The 24,592-nt window shown below is 33.0% G+C and overlaps 1 protein-coding gene across 3 annotated transcripts in view; it reads left to right on the forward strand.

Moving 5' to 3' along the window:
• LOC145306772 (uncharacterized) overlaps nt 1-24,592 on the forward strand; it is a 74,983-nt gene that overhangs the window by 374 nt on the left and 50,017 nt on the right. For all 3 annotated transcript variants that reach the window (XM_080149067.1, XM_080149068.1, XM_080149066.1), the window contains exons 2-16: nt 287-398; nt 3,307-3,376; nt 4,027-4,126; nt 8,958-9,030; nt 10,042-10,216; nt 11,729-11,794; nt 12,870-12,936; nt 14,337-14,451; nt 16,829-16,888; nt 17,600-17,654; nt 18,629-18,686; nt 19,225-19,273; nt 19,529-19,561; nt 20,242-20,325; nt 21,225-21,299. In XM_080149067.1, coding sequence (XP_080005193.1) covers nt 287-398; nt 3,307-3,376; nt 4,027-4,126; nt 8,958-9,030; nt 10,042-10,216; nt 11,729-11,794; nt 12,870-12,936; nt 14,337-14,451; nt 16,829-16,888; nt 17,600-17,654; nt 18,629-18,686; nt 19,225-19,273; nt 19,529-19,561; nt 20,242-20,325; nt 21,225-21,299 — 1,192 coding nt within the window. The remainder of the gene's footprint in view (nt 1-286; nt 399-3,306; nt 3,377-4,026; nt 4,127-8,957; nt 9,031-10,041; nt 10,217-11,728; nt 11,795-12,869; nt 12,937-14,336; nt 14,452-16,828; nt 16,889-17,599; nt 17,655-18,628; nt 18,687-19,224; nt 19,274-19,528; nt 19,562-20,241; nt 20,326-21,224; nt 21,300-24,592) is intronic.

Raw genomic sequence — 24,592 nt, forward strand, 5'->3', positions numbered from 1 at the left:
GAAAATAGGCCAGGGTTTATACATAAGTTAATATTCTGATTATTAAGTTGAGACACTCTACATGTGTTAAAATGCGTTTCTCCTACCGTCTGATTTTAGAGCTTCGCTTTTATGGATGTTGTCATCCTTGTTTATTACAAGTTTTATTACACTAGTCCCTAAAGTGTTATAATAACATTTTCTTATTCGTTTGCTTAACAACCTTGGGGAAATTAATTGCATTGCGATTGGTTGGTTAATTTAGTTCAGTGTACAAACGTTTCAACCACTAATTGTATTAATTTAGTATGGATCTACAGAAGCGGCCCCGACAAGGAAGGTTCATAGCCACCCATCTTGACCTTATGGGGGCATACTCCTCCATCCTTCCCACCCTAGTCATGCCTAATAAGGATAAGGTAGTTATTTTCTGTACAGACAGGCAAGCGGACAGACAGACAGACAGACAGACAGACAGACAGACAGACAGACAGACAGACAGACAGACAGACAGACAGACAGACAGACAGACAGACAGACAGACAGACAGACAGACAGACAGACAGACAGACAGACAGACAGACAGACAGACAGACAGACAGACAGACAGACAGACAGACAGACAGACAGACAGACAGACAGACAGACAGACAGACAGACAGACAGACAGACAGACATACAGACAGACAGACAGACAGACAGACAGACAGACAGACAGACAGACAGGCAGACAGACATACAGAAAGACAGACAGACAGACAGACAGGCGGACAGACGTACAGACAGACAGGCGGACAGACGTAAAGACAGACAGACAGACAGACAGATAGACTGACAGACAGACAACCAGACACACAGACAGACAGATAGACAGACAGACAGACAGACATACAGACAGATAGACAGACAGACAGACAGACAGACAGACAGACAGACAGATAGACTGACAGTCAGACAGACAGACAGACAGACAGACAGACAGACAGACAGACAGACAGACAGACAGACAGACAGACAGACAGACAGACATACAGACAGACAGACAGACAGACAGACAGACAGACAGACAGACAGACAGGCAGACAGACATACAGAAAGACAGACAGACAGACAGACAGGCGGACAGACGTACAGACAGACAGGCGGACAGACGTAAAGACAGACAGACAGACAGACAGATAGACTGACAGACAGACAACCAGACACACAGACAGACAGATAGACAGACAGACAGACAGACATACAGACAGATAGACAGACAGACAGACAGACAGACAGACAGACAGACAGACAGACAGACAGACAGACAGACAGATAGACTGACAGTCAGACAGACAGACAAACATAAATACATACAGACAGGCAGACATACAGACAGATAGGTAGACAGACAGACGGACATACTGACGTATTGATGAAAATATAGAATTATTATGCCTAAAAGGATTAGTTATAATGCAATACAGATATACAGACAGACAGAAGACGGACGGACGGACGTATTGATTTAAAGGACAAGTTAGTGCTATGCATTAATGATATACAGACAGACAGACGGACGTAATGGCGTATTGATTTAAATTTAGAAAAGTAATGCATAAAGAATTAGGTATAATGCATTACGGACGCACAGATAGACAGACGGACGGACGTATTCCTATGCATTAATGATATACAGACAAACAGACGGATGAACGGACATATTGATTAAAATGTAGAATGTTTTTCCTTAAAGGTATTAATATCTGCACTGCAATGGAATAACAGACATACAGACGGACCTGATTGTCGGACAGATTATAAAAAAAATATCTCGCTGAACAAGTTATTGATGAAATATAATTTAATTTGTTTTCTCGTATTCATTTGAATCCGGTGGATAGGAACCGGTTCTCACGAATACGAAAAAACTATGTCTAGCATCGTATTATATCCAGTTTTCTACGAATATAGAAATGTACAATCATAAGATTAAAACCAGTTTTTTTAGCCCGTGCCTTCGGCATCTCGGTGCTAAAAAAAACTGGCTTTAATATTATAATTGTACATTTTTTATCCGCGGAAAGCTGTTTATAATACGATGCGAGAAATAACTATTATCGCTATATTATATTTTACTGCTGAATGGTTTTACTGGATTTTGTCCTCAAATTTTGGAAGATTTAAAAAAAAATATTTAAAAATAACCAATCTTAAAAACTTCTAGAGCTTCTTACAAAAGATATGAACATCTAGAACCTTTGTTTGTCATTCTAGAGAGGGTTTGTCCCATTAAGTGTGTTTGCCGGTGTATTCTTACAGACAAACGAACGTATGGATCCTGTATGCAGAAATGTTATGGGTCATGCATGGGGCAGTTATTTGATGACTTTTTAAAATAATTTAATTTTTGTTCATTTTGAGTTTTCTCGGATAATAAAATAGTAAAATACAAAATAATGGGGTTTATATTGCTTCATAGGCTATTGAGGAAAAAATCACCATTTAAAAGCTTATGTTAGGTTAGGTTAAGTAAGGGGATAGGATAGAATCTAGAAGGGGTTGTATTAAAGCCCTGCTTGGAGACTTGAAATGGGTTCTTTGTACAATGTAGGTTGCCAACAAGTACATCATTTAATGGTGAGTTTGATGATCAAATAGAAGGAGAGGGAATTGGATAAAGGGGGGATGGGTAGATTGTATTTTTAGCCAGCTACAAGTAACACTTTATTAGAGAACATGAGTAACATCCAAGTAATAATATTTAATACCTATAGTTGCGATAACTTTTACTTTACAGAATCTTACAATTTTTAACATTTACAAAACGGCTTGCATTATAGCTTCAAGATCCATGTCAGATCTTTATAGGAAATACACGTCTATGGGTGAGCTCGAGTTTTCCAAACATTAAGTGTTTGAAACTCATAGAGATTAAATTATGCTCAAACCTAGTAATAGTGTCTAACTTTTTATCTTTGTGACGTAACAAAAATCGAAAGATGAGAGGGGAGGAAGGAAAGGAAACCCCTAAAAAAGAGTTGGATTTTTGTTACATCACAAAGATAAAAAGTTAGACACTATTACTAGGTTCTATTGTCTCACATTGTCTACTTTGTTAAAAATCAAATAATACTATTTTTCACGGACTAGATACAATAAAGATGATTAAAGTCCATCAACAGATTATGACGTCATGCATAGAATAGCCAATGACAGTCCAGTATACACTGTAATTGACCAATGGTAAAATTTGTGCTTGCCTCTCATTGGTTATTTTATCATATGACGTCATAATCTGTTGAGGCACTTTAATCATCTTCGATACAATTTTTTATTTCATATTAGGATATTGGTGACATTATTGGGAAAGCGGAACAGTTGGTTGCTCTGGAGAATGAGGCGGACAGTTCAGAAGGTAAAAAAATGTGTTTTTTTAAATACGACAAATATCTAGTGGATTATAACAGGTTCTAAGCCAACCTGAAAAATCGTGTATTGTACCATATTATATCTAATTTTCTACGAATATAAAAATATTCAGTCATAATACTAAAACCAGTTTTGTTATCCCATGCCTTTGGCATCTCAAGGCTAAAAAACTGGTTTTTAAGTGTACTTTTTATATCTGCTGAAATCTATATAGTACGATGCTATAAAAAAACCTATCTATCTAATAATCTATCAATCTATTTAAAACCCACGCCATAAGCGTCATTTTTATGTCCCAAAAGAACTATTTATTTTTTTTTGTTTTAAAAGGCAGATGTTTTTATGAAAACTAATCTTGTTTCACATGCTACATTCATTCTTTAATAATAATCTAAAAATTAAATACTATTGAAACAAATTTTAAGCCTATAAAAACTTTTCCTAGTAGTGCGAGTCCTAGCCTTAATAAGTTATTCAGAGTTGTTGAAAATTGTACCTTCTGCTGATATGTCAGAATTGTCACAATGAATGATATGATAATGATTATTAAGAAGGAAAGTTGCTACAGAATCTCGTAAACGGTTGAAAAGAAAATTTATAATGTACGGTTTAAGGCTATTTATTCACTTTTATAAGGTGCTTCTGTAGATGGCAGTGAGGAAAATGGTGAAGTTGGTGATTTTGATTTACTTGATGATGCTCTCATTCAAGATATTGAACAAGATGACTCTCAAAGGTAGGAGAAATTATATTCTCGTATTCATTCAAATCCGGCGGATAGGAACCGGTTCTCATCCATACGAAAAAACTATGTCTAGCATCGTATAATATATCAAGATTTCTACGAATATAGAAATGCACTTTCATAAGATTAAAATCAGTTTTTTATCCCCGAGGTGCCGAAGGTTTTAATCTTATAATTGTACATTCTATATCCGCGGAATCTGTTTATAATACGAAGTGAGAAATAAATATCATTTATATTTGTTCTATTGACTGCGTCCCTAGTATTTAGGGGTTCTGCATTCAAAGGGGTAAAAAAGGAGGTAGAAAAAAACAGCATAAAACCATCTCAATGATTAAATATAAAAATATATACCCTAAAACCATCCCAGAACCTATTTAAAGCTTGCCTTAAAAGGAGATTGCAATTAGTTATTGAGACCTTAATGTTTTGTTTAAAAGTCTTAATATCCATTTAACTTTATCTATTTATCTATTAACTATCTACTTTTTATTCATCTATCTTTCCATCAAATTAATTATCTAACTATCTTTGACTATCAATCTAAAACAAGTCCTCAAAAGGAAAGTACGTCCTTAAACATAATCATGTATTTAGGCAAATTTGAAAAACAAATTTGGATACAATTTTATTAAGACTAAAATATTGATATTCTGCTTATTAAGTTCTGACACTTAACAAGCTACCGACTGATTTTAGAGTATCGCTTTTATGGATGTTGTCATCCGTGTTTAATTGATAAACCTTAGTTAAATACCAGGGAGAAGGGGGGGCAATGGGCTTTTTATTACACTAGTCCCTAATGTCTCATAATAAAGTTTTCTGAATGGCTGGTTTAACAACTTTGCGGACTTGGTTAATTTTGATTAGTTGTAATCTACAGAAAGGGTAATTTTGTGTATCATCATTTGGGATGTACATCAATATACCGGCTATTGTCTTATCCCTTAAGATCCCTTCAATAATTGTATACACCTTAATTAAATACCACCAGGGAGGATGGGAGATTTGGTTGTTTATTACACTAGTCCTCAATGTCTCATAATAACTTTTTCTTATTCGTTGGCTTAACAACCTTGGGGACTTTTTGATTGGTTGGTTTATTAGGTTGAGTGTTCTTTCGATTTGTAATCTACAGAATGGGGTAATTTTGTGTATCATCATTAAAATTGTACATCAATATAGCGGCCATTGGCATTGGGCTGTTTATTACACTAGTCCTCAATGTGTAATTCTTATTCGTTGGCTTAACAACCTTGGGTACTTTTTGAATGTTTGGTTTATTAAGTTAAGTGTTCAAACGTTTCAACCGCTAATTGTAATCCACAGAAGGGGTAATTTTGTGTGTCATCATTGGAAATGTATAACAATATATCGGCCATTGTCTTATCCCTTTAAATCCCTGCAATAATTGTATACACTTGAGTTAATTACCCATTATCAAGGTTACAACAATGGATGTAGAATATACGTGGATATTATGACAAGAGAAAAATTGTCGTCAATTTAGATTGCAATATCTACTGGCATTTATTGGTCGGCCCGTTTATCCAGTAGGAGTGGAGGGGATGGGGTATGGGGAGAGAGTTATTTTAGCCCGCTACACAGTTCACTTTATTATAGAACATGCAAATCTGGTGAATGATCCAAGTAATAATAAATCAATTTTTACAACAAGGATGACAACATCTATGAAAAGCAAAGTTCAATTACAAAAAAATTACAAAAAAAGGGAAAAGACAATGGCCGATAAATTGATATACAAAATTACTTAAAATTACACTTAGTGGGTGAAACGTTTGGACATTCAACTAAATTGACCAACCAATCAAAGTGCAATAAAAGTCCCCAAGGTTGTTAGGCCAACGAATAAGAAAACGTTTTTATAAAACTTTGAGGACTAGTGTAATCTCTTCCTTCCTACATAATATTGCCTTTTCAAATGAGACAGTCAGACAAACGGACATTATAAAAATAGAGTAAAAAAGAATTTATAGTTAACCTTATCTTGGGCTGATACGGTTCTCCTTTACAATATAGTTTTTATAGGTCTTGGGAATATTTTATTACAATTTTGGGGAAGGGTAACACCAACCTCCTAAAAGAAATTGCAATACCCCCCCCCCCCATTCCACTTACATATAGATAATAATACAGAGAAGGAAAGAGAGGCTTTTTTATTGCACTAGTCCCCAAAGTTTTATAATTACATTTTCTATGGCATAACAACTTTGGGAACTTTAGCGATTTTTGATTGGTTGTTTTTTTAAGTTGAGTGTTCAAACGTTGCAATCACTAATTGTAATCTACATCAGGGGTAATATTATGTATCATCATTGGGGAATTTACATCAATTTATCGACCATTATCTTATCCCTTTAGAACCCTGCTAATTAGCCCTAGTGATGTTATAAATGGACGTACGTACACAGCCTAAATGTAAACAAGCTTCGCTATTAAAAGGATAATTAGAGTCAGACAATGCAACAATTTTTACAATATGCTCAAAGAAAGGGACTTGAATTCTCATAAAAGACTACCCTTTGATTACATTCAGGGATCTAAAGGGATAAGACAATGACCGATAAATTAGTATACATCCCCAATGATGATATACAAAATTACCCCTTCTGTAGATTAAAATTATTGGTTGAAACGTTTGGACACTCAACTTAATGAATAAACCAATCAAAATTCAGTCCTCAGACTTGCTAAACAAACGTTATAAAAAAAAAACTTTGAGGACTGGTGCAATAAACAGCCCATAGTTCCCTTGCTTCCGTGAATTCTACTCAACCCTTACAAAGGATTAATAAACATGACATGATAGAATTATCCTATCGATTTCAAACTTTGCTTGATATTTCCTATGACGATTAGGTACAATTTAGAAAGCTTAGCAACTCTATTACCCTGACCAGAAAGTCAGTACGTCCATTTAAATTATTCTTTGTGTGTTTCTTGTGGAAGATAGACAGCTGAAATTTTTAGTGAATATTCCTATTATATAAGTGCATCTACTCTACACATTTTGGTGTCCGCCTGTCTGTTGGTCTAAAAGTCCTCAGTTAGCATGAAAACTATTTTTGTTTCTTTTTCTTTTCTACTTTTAAAATTTATCTGTAAGAATGTCCCCATCCTACTACATTTACTGTGTATAAATGGATGTAGAATATACGTGGATATTATGACAGCAGAAATAGTGTCGTCAATTTAGTTTGCAATATCCCCTCTCATTTATTGATCGGGCCGTTTATCCAGTAGGAGGAAAGAGGATGGGGTTAAGAAGGAGGATATGAGGAAATTCGATATTTGAGCCCACTTTATTATAGAACATGAAATCTGGTGTAAGATCCTAGCAATAATAAATCCATTTCAGTACACCATAGTACACCATATGGCTAGCTAATTGCAAATTCTAAAAACATTGAGTAGATTTTATCTTGGAATTTTTCAGGGAGCTTGAAGGGATAAGACAATGAATAATAATTTCATGTTCATCCCCAATGATGATAAACACGGTAGATAAAGATTATTGGTTAAAAATAACCGAAATAACTTAATTAAAATTCAAAGTTCCCATTTTAAAGATTGTGCAAAAAAGTTTAAAATTCAATTTGCGTGGCTTTTAATAATAGCAATAGAATTTTATGCATACAGTTAGAATCGTCATAAACTCTAGTTTTTGGAAATATAAGTACCATTTGTGTGCTGTTTGTAGTTTAGGAGCTACGTTGAAAATTGAGAAAAAGGTTCAAAAGTTTAAGTAAGTTGAAACATTTTACTATGTAGCTCCTAAACTATACATAGCACAGGAATGGTTCTTATATATCCCAAAAGTAGAGCTTATGGCTATAAATGTTATATAACATGCTATTTAAATATTTAAAGCCTTTCATGTAATTGTTTTTTTTATATGCAAAATTCAGTTTTTTAAAGTATTCAATAGCTTCTTCATAAAATTTGATACAGTACAGATCGACTGACCAAGTAAGTTATAGTTATCTGCTCAGTGAGTTTTTCTTGTAAAATTTTGTATTACACAGACTTTAAAATGTTTAGTGTTCAAAGGACAAAAAAATATGACATGTATACCTTTATTAACAGCTGAGAAAATAACCTTGCCCCAAAAAAGCTTAAAGAAATTTCGAATTATAGAGTAGCTTTGCTAAATAGACATTCGATTTTGCCCCTTTTTTGGACGTACAGACCCACAACACCTCAATGTAGAATAGTGTAGCTTCGCTCCAAGGAATATATGGCATATGGACGTATATAAAATAAGAAGTACGTTAATTAGATTTATATCTCTTTAAAAACCATTCGAAACAAAAAATACAAGGATGGCAACATCATCCATAAAAGCCCTGAAACTGTAGGACAAACAAACAATAAATTTTCAAGACTTTATTATAGATGTGTTTCGCTAATAAAATTGCACTTTGTTGTCAAGTTTTAAATGGACGTTTAAAAGGACGGACGGTATTTATTTTTAGCGTTAACGTATGCCCGTAATAGATTTACGTTGAATCGTCCTATTGATTTTAAACTTTTTCCTTAAAATTTTTGACAAAATTCATCGTGAACATGCCTTTTTTGTGGGGGGGGGGGAGTGGTCAGAGGTGTTCCCCTAGAAAATAGCTTAAAACTACCACAGAACCAGTTGGTATATTCCCAGAAAAGTATAACTCAATCGGTTTAGCGGTTATCGAGATTTTAAGCTGTCCATCTATCTATCTATCTGTCTATATATATACTTATCTATCTATCTATCTATCTACATATCTATCTATCTATCTATCTATTAAATCTATTTATTTAGGAACAAAATGGTAGATGATATATCCCCTGAAGATATTGTGGAATCATTTGGAGCAAAATTAAATCCTGAACAGGTAATGGGAGAGGGGAAAATTATTATTAATTACACTAGTCCCCAAAGTTATATAATAAAGTTTTCTTATTCGTTAGCATACATCTTTGGGGACTTTAGTGAATTTTGATTGGTTGATTCATTAAGTTGAGTGTTCAAACGTTTCAATTACTAATTCTAATCTACGGAAGGGGTAATTTTATGAATCATTATTGGGGATTTACATCAATTTATCGGCTATTAAATTCAACGGCTGTTCAACACATATAAACACACTCATATACATACACACACACACACATACATACATACATACACACACACATACAAACTTACTTACATACACACATAAACACTTACTTACACACACATACACACTTACTTACACACACACATACACACACACACACACATAAACACATACACACACACACATAAACACATAAACACATACCCACACACACATACATTTATACACACACAAACTTACACACACACACACACACATACATACACACACAAACTTTCTTACACCAGGAATGAAGGGGACAATAGAATGTAAATTATAAAGGTACCCAAAGTTAATTGTAACTCATTTTTTAACTCAAAACTTTTTAACTATTATAGAATTTTGATTGGTTGGTCTCCAATAGGATTAACCAATATTTTGTTTAGCTTCATTGGGGATGTATTTAAGTGTTTCCTTCATTGTCTTATCCCTTACTATCCCTGGATAAAACGCAAAAACAAAACGACGCAAAACAGACAACTAATTAGTTCCAAAGTTTGAAATCGATAGAACAAATTTAACTTGTCTTGTTTTGTTTGGTTAGGTTAGGTTTAGTTGGGTAATGGGTAGCCCTTAAGGGTTATTTAGGGCAACACAGGCAAAGGTCCTCCTGCAGGGGTTAGTTATAGGAATAAATAACTCCCCCCCCCCCTTTATATTAAATTTATTTGAAAAATAAGGGTGTTAAATTTTTTTCAAATTGAGGAAAGGGAAATTATCTATTTTTTTATTTTTAACTTTTAGGAATCCTTTATGAAGTTGAAGGCAATGAAAGAAGATTTGTCACCTCTGCCCTCCCCCCAGGGGGGCTCAGAGGACAACCATCCCCTGATGGTGCAGGGTAAGGAGGGAGAGGTGCACCTTCCACCCCCACCACCTTACAACATCCGTCCCTCATATAGGGAGCATCAACCTGAAGGTGAGATAGATAGATAGATAGATAGATAGATATATATATAGATAGATAGATAGATAGATAGATAGATAGATATATAGATAGATAGATAGATAGATAGATAGATAGATAGATAGATAGATAGATAGATAGATAGATAGATAGATAGATAGATAGATAGATAGATAGATAGATAGATAGATAGATAGATATATAGATAGATAGATAGATAGATAGATAGATAGATAGATAGATAGATAGATAGATAGATAGATAGATAGATAGATAGATAGATAGATAGATAGATAGATAGATAGATAGATAGATAGATAGATAGATAGATAGATAGATAGATAGATAGATAGATAGATAGAAAGAAAGATAGATAGATAGATAGATAGATAGATAGATAGATAGATAGATAGATAGATAGATAGATAGATAGATAGATAGATAGATAGATAGATAGATAGATAGATAGATAGATAGATAGATAAATAGATAGATATATAGATAGAAAGATAGATAGATAGATAGATAGATAGATAGATATACAGATAGACATACAGGAAAAAATACAGACAGACATATGACATATAGATAGACAGACATAGAGACATATGGACAGATAGACATACAGGAAAAAATACAGACAGACATATGACATATAGATAGACAGACATAGAGACATATGGACAGACAGACAATCAGATAGAGATACACATAGATAGAATTTCTTCATTATTTTTTCTGTTCTTTCTCTTCCTTAATTCTTAATTTTTAGTAGCGAAGCTACTCTATAATTCACTTTGTCCGTCCGTCCGTCCGTCCGTCCGTCAGTCCTTCAGTCCGTCAGTCTGTCCGTCAGTCCGTCCGTAACGCTATGGGGGAAATGGGATTTACTCAGCTCCTATAAAAGATAGAATGCTGAAATTTTTTGACAACATTCCCATCATTAAGGAGCACAATTGACTGTAAAACATCATTGGCGGTTTGACCGCTTTTTAGCAGGTTTTAGGCTATTTTTATATTTTTCACATTTTTCTCCATATCTTCAGTGTATACGATCCGATTTTCCTAATTTTTTTAAAATAAGGATATAAAAATTAAATTTTCTGTCGTTTTAAGAAAACCATGGCAGCCAGGTTTTACATATTTCACTATATCTTTTTTTTTTTTGAATTAGATTTAAAACTTTTTGGGGATAGCAGTATCAACATAATTTTTCCCATTGTTATGAGCATCTTTTATGTAATTTACTTTGACCATCGTCATCATACAAAATAAAACAAGGTTGCGTGTTTATTGTATCCAATAAATCTATTCTTGATTGTAATAAATACCCTTTTCCTATCTACGATTTTTGTGCTTCGCTACTTATGGATGTTGTCATCCTTGTTTTTTTTTTATTATCTCCCTTTCTCATTTATTCTTTTCTATCTCCCTCTTTCTCTCTCTCTCTCTCTCTCTCTCTCTCTCTCTCTCTCTCTCTCTCTCTCTCTCTATCTCTCTTTCTCAATTGATTCTACTTTTTAGGAGAGCCCATACCTCTAGTGATTGTATGTGAAGATCCAAAATATTGTCCTCCCCCTGTGGGCCCAGGCAAGTAGTCTCAGGAATCTAAAGGGATAAGACAATGGCCGATAAATTTATGTACATCCACATATACTTACTCCCCAAAGTTGTTTATATATTTTTAACTAACAAATAAGAAAATGTTATTATATGACTTTGGGGACTAGTGTAATAAACAGCCCATTTGCTCCTTTTTTCTGCAACCAACCATTTTTTTTTATTGATGACGGATAAGAAAATGTCGTTTTTAAAAGTAGTACGCGGTCATACGCAATATTAGAATATTTTGCGGTAAAATATTATCTAATTTTCTTTTTTTCTATTAGATAAAAACGATGCATGCAAGATTTTTTAATTTGCTAGGATAGACAGATGCAATTTTTCGCAAACCGTGAAAACTGAAACCTAAATTTTGCGTCACTCTTTCAATATTGCGTATGACCGCGTACGACTTTGAGAAACGGCATTTTCTTACTCATCATCATTTTATTGAATGCGATGAAAAGGGTGGTTATCAATGCCCCCTCGTACTATCTCGGAATTAATAATCCATGGAGTAATACTTTTACAAACAAGGATGACAACATCCATAAGTAGCGAAGCTTAAATAAAACATGGATGGGAATACGGACAAGGCCGGAGATTTAAAGAGCATTTGTTAAAATCAAGAATCACGAAACCTTTCTTACATATTTTTCGATATATATATTTTGTACCATGACGGACAGACCGACGACAAATAAAATTTCGTGTAATCGTTCGAAACTGATTCTTATCCGGTGGATTAGAATCGGTTCTCATCCATACGAAAAAATTATGTCCAGCATAATATTATATCTATTTTTCTACGAATATAAATAACAATCATAAAATTATAACCAGGTTTTAGCCCGTGTCTTCAGTATCTAGGGGCTAAAAAATCTGGTTTTAATCTTATAATTGTTTATTTTATATCCGCGGAAAGCTGTTTATGATATGCGAGAAATAACTATTCCCCCATAGCGTTAAAGACTGACTTACGTACGGACAGACAAAGTGAATTATAGCTTAGCTATTAAAAATTGAATTTTTATACTTTATCCCAACAGGAATCTTTTTTTAGGCTATGGATATGGATACCCTCACCCCCCACCTCCATCTCCAACCCCCCAGCCATTTAAAAATATCAGGTGGGTTACAGGGATAAGACAATGACCGATAAATTGATGTATATCCCCAATGATGATACACAAAATTACCCCTTCTTTATTTAGTGGTTGAAACGTTTGGACACTCAACTTAATGAATCAACCGACCAATTCAAAAAAGTCCCCAAAGTTGTTAAGCCAACGAATAAGAAATCATTATTATTGGACTTTTGGGACTAGTGTAATAAACAGCCCATTGTCCTCTCTCTCTCTCTGGGTGCACTATCCATTAAGTAGAGAAACAACACCATAATTGTCCGTCAGTATGTCCGTAACGCTTTTGGGAGAAATGTGATTTTCTCGGCTTCTATTGAAGATAGACGTATGCATTTTTTGTTAATATTCCCTAACCCTATAAAGATCTATTATATAATTTCGTTGGTCCGTTGGTCTCACAGTTATGCTATAAAGCTATGAATAGGAAAACATTTTTTCCAATGAATTAAATCCTCAGCTATATAAATACACTGGCAGATTTGCCCCTAGCAACAAGGTGCTTTACAGTCGTAGGATTATGGAATTATCGATAAAATAAAAATCCATTAACCATCCTGGGACCTATAAAAAACTTTACTGCAAAAGAGAACTGTTATGGTTCAGTAGTTAGTTAGCGAGATCCTTTGCTACAGACATAAAAAGCTTTCTACCTTATATAATGGGATATTTCCATTTTTTGTGCTTTCTATCAATAGGTGTATCTATTATATATTATCTATCAATCTATATATCTATATTTTTATATATCTAATGTATATTTTTACGTTTTATCCATCTATCTATAATATTATTTATCTATCTATCAATTAAAATATCTATCTAACTATTGATCTATCTATCCATCTATCTATGTATATACTTAACTATGTATCAATTTTTCTATAAATTTGTCTATCTATCTATCTATTGCTCCATATACATATCTATTTATCTATTTTATGAGAATTATTATGAAAATTTTCAAAAATATTTTTAAAAATCCTTTAAATTTATTTTTAAACTTTAGTTTTACATTGACATATGAAGAGCACAAAAATGCAAGAAACAATAATGTAAAATTCATATTTTGTTTGTGAGTTAACCTCTTACAATCTATTTATCTATATATCTCTATCTATCTGTTTATCTATATATCTATCTCTTAAACTTTCTAACTGTCTATCTATTTATCTTTCTATATATCTATCTATCTATATACATATATCTAAAAGGTGTGCAAAAAAATGCGAACCTTTTTAGAATTCTAATTGATAAATAAAAAGGTACACATTTTTTTTCACACCATTTGCCTATCTATCTGTCTTTGACCTATACATAAATATCTATTTATATATATAAATCTATCTCTCACACTTCTATCTTTTTATTAATCTATCTATGTACAGGCACTATGGAGTGAGAACCTCACCCCCACCCCTTGCACCCCTGGCCACCTCTGAGAGCACCCCCTCTCCCCCTCCTGTGTACACCCCTACTGCCTCAACTGAATATGCCCCTAAGGTAAGAAAATACGACAGACGGACAGACAGACGTTACTCGATTTCAATTTTAGAGAACCTTCGTTTTTTGTTCCAGAGGTTTATGATATTAAGTTTTAACAATACTAAAGGCAATATTTACAGAATTAGGGTGGGTTAAGTGCGATAATAATAGATTTATTTGGGGGAAGGGTTTAACAACATAATAAAGTCAAACTCTACTGAGTTATGATAGGTTAAATGCGATAATAATAGATTTCTTTCCCTTATATATTTTAGGTGAAGGAATCAATATTACAATAAATACAATATTTACAAAATTAGGGTGGGTTAAGTGCGATAATAATAGATTTACTCGGGGGGAAAGTTTAACAACATAATAAAGTCAAACTCTACAGAGTTAGGATAGGTTAAATGCGATAATAATAGATTTCTTTCCCTTATATATTTTAGGTGAAGGAATCAATATTACAATAAATACAATATTTACAAAATTAGGGTGGGTTAAGTGCGATAATAATAGATTTACTCGGGGGGAAAGTTTAACAACATAATAAAGTCAAACTCTACAGAGTTAGGATAGGTTAAATGCAATAATAATAGATTTCTTTCCCTTATATATTTTAGGTGAAGGAATCAATATTACAATAAATACAATATTTACAAAATTAGGGTGGGTTAAGTGCGATAATAATAGATTTACTCGGGGGGAAAGTTTAACAACATAATAAAGTCAAACTCTACAGAGTTAGGATAGGTTAAATGCGATAATAATAGATTTCTTTCCCTTATATATTTTAGGTGAAGAAATCAATATTACAATAAATACAATATTTACAAAATTAGGGTGGGTTAAGTGCGATAATAATAGATTTACTCGGGGGGAAAGTTTAACAACATAATAAAGTCAAACTCTACAGAGTTAGGATAGGTTAAATGCGATAATAATAGATTTCTTTCCCTTATATATTTTAGGTGAAGGAATCAATATTACAATAAATACAATATTTACAAAATTAGGGTGGGTTAAGTGCGATAATAATAGATTTACTCGGGGGGAAAGTTTAACAACATAATAAAGTCAAACTCTACAGAGTTAGGATAGGTTAAATGCAATAATAATAGATTTCTTTCCCTTATATATTTTAGGTGAAGGAATCAATATTACAATAAATACAATATTTACAAAATTAGGGTGGGTTAAGTGCGATAATAATAGATTTACTCGGGGGGAAAGTTTAACAACATAATAAAGTCAAACTCTACAGAGTTAGGATAGGTTAAATGCGATAATAATAGATTTCTTTCCCTTATATATTTTAGGTGAAGAAATCAATATTACAATAAATACAATATTTACAAAATTAGGGTGGGTTAAGTGCGATAATAATAGATTTACTCGGGGGGAAAGTTTAACAACATAATAAAGTCAAACTCTACAGAGTTAAATGCAATAACAATAGATGTTTCTCATTATATATTTTAGGGTAAGGCATCAAGAACATAATAAAGCAATATTTACAGAATTAGGACGGGTTAAGTGCGATAATAATAGATCCCTTCCTCCTATATATTTTGGGGGAAGAGATCACAAATACAATAAAACAACATTTACACATCTATTTTGGGGGAAGCGATCAACTACGTTTACAGAATTAGGGTGGGTTAAGTGTGATAATAATTTAATCCTTCCCCTTATACATTTTGGGGGAAGGAATCAACAATTCAATAGCTATGCAAAATTAAATCATTTTTCGAACCTAGTAATAGTGTTTAACTTTTTATCTTTGTGACGTAACAAAAATCGAAGGATGAGAGGGGAGGTGGGAAAGGAAACCCCTAAAAAAGAGATGGATTTTTGTTACGTCACAAAGATAAAAAGTTAGACACTATTACTAGGTTCCATTTTTACAAGCACTTTATTATTAAAAAAAGCACAGCCATTTTTAAGTACAGGTTTGTTCGCTTCAAATACTTGGATATTATGACAGGGGAATTTTGTCGTAATCTTTTATGCTAATATAATCATCAGATATTGGTCAATACATTTCTCTATGGTAAAATCATCCCACAAAAAAACTTAAAAGGGAGGAGTAAGTTGCGCTGAAAATCCGTAAAGGTTGTGAGTTTTAAGTTAAAAACAATAGTTGTGGAAAATAAAAAAAAAATTGTCTATAGTTTTTTTCAATAAGAAATACACGTATTTAGTAAATATCATCGTTCTACTACTATTTTTAAGCCTTAAAACTCACGCCTTTACGAAATTTTAGCACAACCTACTCCTACCTTTTTTCTTTTTAGAGAAAAATTTTAAAAATAGGGGGAGAGTTGTTTCCCTTCAACTTCAAGTGCCCCTAGAGGCCTCTTGTAGTAAATGTTGAATTATTTGATGCTTTTAGAGATACGGAGTGGACCCGGCCAAAATGAACCCGACAATTTGGAGAAATCAAATTATGAAGGTGATTTTTTCAGCCAGGCGTCAGCCGCGTATAAAGCCTCAGTGAAATCGTCATATTTTAACATCAAAATTGAGCTGGATGTCTAAATCTTTTCCTAAACAGAAAATCAATCTTTTTAGAATTTAATTTTTTTTGCACACAAGCGAGTTTAAATTTGTGGGTTATGCGCGGCTGGTTTTTTTTGTTAATTTGCCTAATTATAAAATAGGAATTAATTTTGATTATTAATTATTATATCTGTTGTGGAAAAGTGGTGGGGGGAGGGTGTCCTAAATACTTTCTCAATTTAAGTTTGGGGACAAAGTAAAATAACGTGTCGAAATATTTAAATCTTCCAAAACCTCTACTCCTTTCGAAAAATTTACATGAAGGGGCCGGGTAAAGACTTCCATTGATTTTATTTTTTTATGCAAAGCTCCTATTTTTTTTTTTTTTAGTTTAAGAGATTCTTTTTTATAGGGGTAAAAGGGTAATGTATTTCTAACCTCCATTACACCCCCCCCCCCGCCCTCCACATAAGGCAGCAGTGAGGGGACAAAGTCGATCAAAAAAAAAATTCTGAAGTCATAAAAATGAGGGATGAAAAGAGGAGGAGTGTAGAAAGAAAAAAAGAGATGGATAATCCCTTTTTTTATGACGTCACATGCTGATTTTTATAGCAACTTTGTCACCTCACACAGTATATGAGATCTTAAATTTGAAATATTTCAGAAAAGAAAGCCTATTGACCCCATGAAGAAACTGGAAAAACTTACAGTTCAAAAAGGTACCTTAATTTGTTTTAACCCTTTACAGTTGGACCCCTTGCCGCACCTTTATCGGTCGGGGGGGAGGGGGCGTTTAACGCCCCCCCCCCCCCTATTATCTCAATTCCTACTAGAGCTAGAGGACTAAAATTTTTTTGTGCAAGTCCCCTGTTTGATAATGAATTTTCGACCTTTTATAAGTCAATTTTCGCTTCCTTTACCCTTTTATTTAAAAACCTTTGTTTTTAGGTCGTTTTTTACTTAAAATTTCAAAGGGCTGTACTAATTTACTTTTTTTGAAGCTAGAAGAACAATTTTTTTTCCAGAAAATGTTTATCTTTATGTAAATTTTACATTAGAAATATCAAAATATAAATTTCAGCAGCCGCAGCTGTACTTGGAAGCTGCCAGCCGCCTCAGTTAGCGATAGGCGGGAAAACGGCGGCGGATCTTTTAATACGTTATGTAGACACGTAAGAAAAGCTTAAGTTTCTAAGTCAAAAATTGCGGCCACAGGAGCCTTTTAAAGATTTCTGAAGACCTGGAGGATCAGGACCTGCAGGATCATACCTGCCAGGGATGACCCTGCTAGGTTTGCTGGCATCCTGTGCCCGCCAGGATGGAGATATTCAAAAAATTTCAACTCTCAGTTATGTCTCATACCTATACTTAAAAAGTCACGCAGTTTGGGCTTTTTATCTTTCACACAAAGAAAATGAGATAGAAAAAAATCGTGGGTGGGGTCGTTCAACGCCCCTCCCCCCCCCCCCCCCCCCCGACCATTAAAGGTTAACTAGCGTCTACGCCCCTAGAGGCTGCTAGTGGCAATTTAATTGTTTGTTTTCTTATTTCGTGTCTATAGAGCTTTAAAAAGTTTTAGTAAAAACAACCATAGAGGTTTTTATTTTATTGTAAGAGGGGTTGGGGATGTCCTATCTATCTATCTATCTATCTATATATATTGATCTATATATTTATCCATCTATCTATCTAGATGAGATGAAGGGTATGGAGGAGCCAGATATAAACAAAATGACTCTAGAGGAGCTGAGGTTAGTTATTGCTGCGCTATTTACCAATGGGCTGTTTATTACATTAGTCCCCAAAGTTTTACAATAACGTTTTCTTATTCGTTGGCTTAACAACTTTGGAGACTTTTACTGAATTTTGATTGGATGGTTAAGTTATTAAGTTGATTTTCAGTTCCGAGGTAGATATGTAGTTATAGGCTATTTTCTGTCCTCTACCCCTTTTATAATACATAGCCCCTAGGGATGCTAGGGACGCAGCATTTATTAATATAAAAAATTATAAATGGAATATGACTATAAAACTGAAACTTGCACTATTTATTTAAAACTTTAAGTATTTACTATGAAGAAATCATTTCATTGCAAGAAAAAAGATATTTGATTTGAGTAAATATTTATTAATTTACCGTGGGAAAAATATATTGGGGCGTGAGAACCATTTATTAAATGATGAGCTATGGACTGATCATTTAGTACTTGGAATAAAATATACATTAATAAACAATCAAAAATTTCTTTAATTTTTTATGTAATAGTCCTATAAAGTTAAACTTTTTAGGGAGTTTGTGAGTAATGAAATGAGCAAGGTTGAAAAACTTCAGAAACAGGTGAGAACAAAAAAAAACTTAATATAATATAAAAAAATTGAAAATTGAAAAAAAACTACAAATTTTTTAGGGAGGGGGAAGTTTTTTCTAAAGGCAGGAGGGTGGTGGTACTTTCCCCTATAATAGATATAAATTTTCTCGGGGCCTATGAGAAAGGAGAACCCGATCGGTTAAGCGGTTAGAGAGATCCTTTGGTACAAACAGTTAACAGACAGACATCCTGTTACTTTATTAAAAGGATTTTATTCAATTAAGGATATGAAACAAGAGGAGCCTAAGAAATCATCCCAGGAAAAGAATACTTTATCATATATTTACTAGCGGCTACGCCTCTAGAGGCCTCTAGGGGCACTCATGGTAAAAGGGGAAAATTCGACCTACCCCCGCCCCATCTTCCATTTGAGTTTGAACAAAAAAATTATTTACAAAATTGGAGGGCTATCTTTTATTGGAAGGATGAATCTGTTATACCCTCCACAAAAGTAGATTTAAACCTTCCCTGGACCTATAAGAAGCTTCACTGTAAAGGAGAACCATAAAGGTTATGCAGTTGGCGAGATCCTTCGCTTCAGACAATACACTGCATTGTCATATTACTAAAGACGTTAAAAATGATTCCTACAGGTCGTACAATCAAAGAATTGGTTGTCTGTTAAGTGTTACTTAACCTAATGTCCCGGTTGTTTAAACGGAAAAGGAGACATTTGGCTCGCCTCGCCCGTTTTGGGTTAACTCCAGAGAAAGATGGGATATTGGGCTGTTTATTACACTAGTCCCCAAAGTTTTATAATAACATTTTCCTATTTGTTGGATTAACAAGTATGGACTAATTCATTAAGTTGAGTATGCAAAATATTTCAACGTCTAATTGTATATAAACGGGATCATCATTGGGGATGTACATCAATTTATCAGCCATTGTCTTATCCCTTTAGCTCCCATGGTTAAATGAAAGTATTTATCTATCACAGAAGACAGCCAACAAAAATGAAGATTTAAAAATATTTCTGAAGGATGACAAAAAGAAGGAACCAGAAACTTTTATCTCTATGGTAAGAACTTTTTCTCGTATTCATTCGAAACCGGTGGATAGGAACCGGTTCTCATCCATACGAAAAAAACTATGTCTAGCATCGTATTATATCCAGCTTTCTACCAATATAAAAATGTACAATCATAAGACGAGGTGCCGAAGGCACGGGCTAAAAAAACTTGTTTTAATCTTATAATTGTACATTCTATATCCGCGGTACAATATAGAATGAATATAGATGAAAGAAATAGCTATTATTAAACTAGTCCCCAAAGTTTTTGATAACGTATTCATATTCTTTTGCTTAACAACTTTTGGGGACTTATAATGAATTTGAATTAGTTGATTCATGTTTGAACATTTCAATCACTAATTATAATCTACAGAAGAGGGAATTTTGTGTAACATCATTGGGATTAAACATTAATTTAAAGGACATGTATCAGGGAGGGAGGGGACAATGAGTTGTTTATTGTACTAGTCCCCAAAGTCTTATAATAAAGATTGTGATTGGTTGGCTTAACAACCTAGGAACTTTGTGAATTTTGATTGGTTGGTTCATTAAGTTGAGTGTCCCCTCGCTAACTGTAATCCAAAGAAAGGATAGTATTATGTATAATCACAAGGAATGTACAACAATTTATCGGCCATTGTCTTATTCCCTTAGACCCCAGATTTTTAAAGATTTTTTCTCTTAATGTTTTAAAAAACTTAGTAAAATAAACATTTTTAACATCTATCTATCTATCTATTATATCTATCTATCTATCTATCTATCTATCTATCTATCTATCTATCTATCTATCTATCTATTATATCTATTTATCTATCTATCTATCTATCTATCTATCTATCTATCTATCTATCTATCTATCTATCTATCTATCTATCTATCTATCTATCTATCTATCTATCTAGGATAAAGAAATGGTAGACGCAGGACTGTTTATGGCTCTACGGCCTGAGGACCATCAGGGTGGAATATCAATTGAGGTCAGAAATTTGTAAAAGCGAAGCTTTTATATAATATGGGTTTGTACGTCCGTCCGGAACGGATAGTTTTTTTTGTTAATTTAAGTATGTTATAATTGTTCTATCGATTTCAAACATTTCATGGTGATTCCTGTGGTATTTAGGTACGAATTAGAAAGCGTAGCAACTCTATAATCATTATCAGAATGTCCGTACATCAATTTTAAACATGACAATTTTAAACTTTTTAACAGCATGTTTTTTATGATATAATTATCTTATTGATATGATTTTTGGAATACTGATTACAATGTTAAAAGCGAATGTCCTAAAAATGTAATTATGTCCTTAAACATTATCCTGTATTTATTCAGTTTTGTAACAAATTTACTTACAATTGTGTTTCGACTTTTATACATTCATGTTCTGATTATTTAGTTCTGACACTCTACACGTGTTAATGTTCGTTAGACCTATCGTTTCAGAGCTTCTCTTTTATGGATGTTGTCATCCTTGTTTTGTCTGTCCTTTCGTCCGTCAGTCAGTATCGCTATATGGGAAAATGTGAATTTCTTGCATGCTTTTTAAGGTAGACTGTTGATTTTTTTTGTGACGGTTCCGTTTACCTTCGCTTTTATGGATGTTGTCATCCTTGTTCTTTTTGAAACAAAACTAACACTTGAGAGAAAGGTAGCGGGACAAAGTCTCTCAAAAATCAGCCATGTGACTTCATAAAAATGAGGGATTATTTATCTCTTTTCTAGGGATTTTCTTTCCAACTTTTCCTCTCATCTTCCTCATTTTTATGACGTCACATGGCTGATTTTTGAGATACTTTGTCCTGTTTCGAGGGAAAGGTTCCTAGAGGTTTTTAATTTGTATAACCCATTAAATGACAAAACATTGGGGGTACAATTTTTTATTTTTTTCATTACTTGTAATGGCTTTAGATTACACTGGTACCCAAAGTTTCATTTATGCCCACATATTCATAGAAATTTTGGATAATTTTATTAAAGAAGTTGTATCAACTTTTTTTTTATAGCTAGCCGGTTCTTTTAGTAAGTAGTAGATGTAAAATTTTTCATAGAATTCAAATATGCAATCGGTTTTTTTGTAGACCTCTTATTTTTTAAGTAATTTAAGTTTTTAAAAAAAATAATTAAGTCGGTTTTAAGGTACTAAAACGCAACAAAATAAAAGAAGAAAATGGTCAGTAAGAACAAAAATAGTAAGATCTTTAATTTGACACCTTACTTTTAAAATTCTGTTGAGTAATTATTGAAAAAATCTATTTTTTTAACCTCGGTATAATAAAAACTTTAGACCTAAATATTTTCTCAAACAGACATAAAAAACATTGGTTCATATATACCATTAGAATCAGAAAAATATTACGAATCCATTGTAAGCAAAATTGAAAAAAATTTAAAAATTAAAAAATTACAGAAATGGCCAATTATTTTTTTTGTTCAGACAACACTATTGTCTTGCCTTTTTTACCCCCTCTTTACCCCCTCTTTACCCCCTTCCCATTTTTATACTCAATTGAAGAATTAAGACGTTGCCTGTACAACATAATATGATATTTTCATATAATTCCTTTTATTGTAGTTTATATACTATATTGTAAACTTTTTTTTCAATTTTGCTTACAATGGATTCGTAATATTTTTCTGATTCTAATGGTATATATGAACCCATATTTTTTTATTTGTGAAATAATAAAATTAAGTTCAAAGTTTTTATTCTCGTGGGTTTAAAAAAATCGATTTTTTCAATAATTACCTGACAGAATTGAAAAAGTAAGGTGTCAAATTAAAGATCTTACTATTTTTGTTCATAATGACCATTTTCTTTCTTTTTTTTGTTGCATTTTAGTACCTTAAAATCGACTTAATTTTTTTTTTTTTAAACTTAAATTACTTAAAAAATAAGAGGTCTACAAAAAAACCGATTGCATATCTGAATTCTATGAAAAATTTTACATCTACTACTTACTAAAAGAACCGGCTAGCTATAAAAAAAATAGTTGATACACCTTCTTTTAATTTATTGGTTTAATCCAAACTTTTATTTTTTCATACTTTTCAGTATGATAATTTTTAATTTGCATCAGGGGTAATTTTGTTTTTAATCATAGAGGATGTATATTAATTAATTATCCCTTATCCCTTGAGATCCCTGATTTAGCCTCTAGTGGCATTTTAAATGTTTGTTTTTTTGGTTAAAGTCTCTACGATACATATCTATAGTGCGTTGAAATCTCTCTGTGTAAAAAAAAATATTTTTTTTGTGATTTATCTTGGTAGGATGGTGGTACCCTCCCTTAAGATAGTTATAAACCTTCCCGGGACCTATGAGAAGCTACCCTGTTAAGGAGAGCCTGATCGGTTCAGCGATTAGTGAGAACCTTCGGTACACACAAACAGACAAACATACATCCTGTTACTTTATTATAAGGATTTGTTGAAAATTTTCATGTTTTAATAATCTAAAAAACCGCAAGATCTTGTCTATATATAAACACTGTGAGAACTCTTTTAATGACAAAGCTTTTCTATAATTAGGGTCGTCCGTCCGTCCTTATAATTGATGTCTTCATTTAAATAATATATACATCCCCAATGATTGTAAACAAAATTCCCTCTTTTATAGGTTGAACAGTTTTCTAAATAGCCAATCACAATTCATTAAAAGTACTCAAAGTTTTAGAGCTAATGGGGATATAAATCTTTGGGTACTAGTGTAATTTACCCATGATTCGACTATCCTTATAATAAAGTAAAATTATGTCTGTTTGTTTGTACCAAAGAATCTCGCTAACCGCTGAACAAATCGGGTTCTCTCTAACAGGGTTTAACAAGGTTTATGAATATTTTGGGGGAGGGTACCACCAACCTCCCAAGAGAAATCGCCTCTAGAAAAAAATTATCCGCCCCCAAAATAAAAAAATGGATTTTAGATTCAATATCCCCCTCCTCAAGTGCCCCTGTAGGCCTCTAGGGGCATAGCCGCTAGTATCTATTAATGTATTTTGCCTTATTTTTTAAAATTCAAATTCTATGATTTTTTTTCATAGCTGCGCTAGTTTTGACACCTATGTCCTTGTTCTATGAGATTTGTTTATTAATTGTTGGTTTATACAGGGAGGGAGGGGATATAGGGTTCATAAAAATATTTTCTTATTTGTTGGACTAAAAACCTTGGGGACTTTTATTGCACGTTGAGTACTTAAATGTTTCAACCATCAATTGTAATCTACAGAAGGGATAATATTTATGTAGCATCATTGGGGATGTACATCAATTTAT

Source organism: Acartia tonsa, chromosome 15 (assembly GCF_053477335.1).
Source record: "Acartia tonsa isolate MP-2025a chromosome 15, ASM5347733v1, whole genome shotgun sequence".
NCBI lineage: Eukaryota > Metazoa > Arthropoda > Copepoda > Calanoida > Acartiidae > Acartia > Acartia tonsa.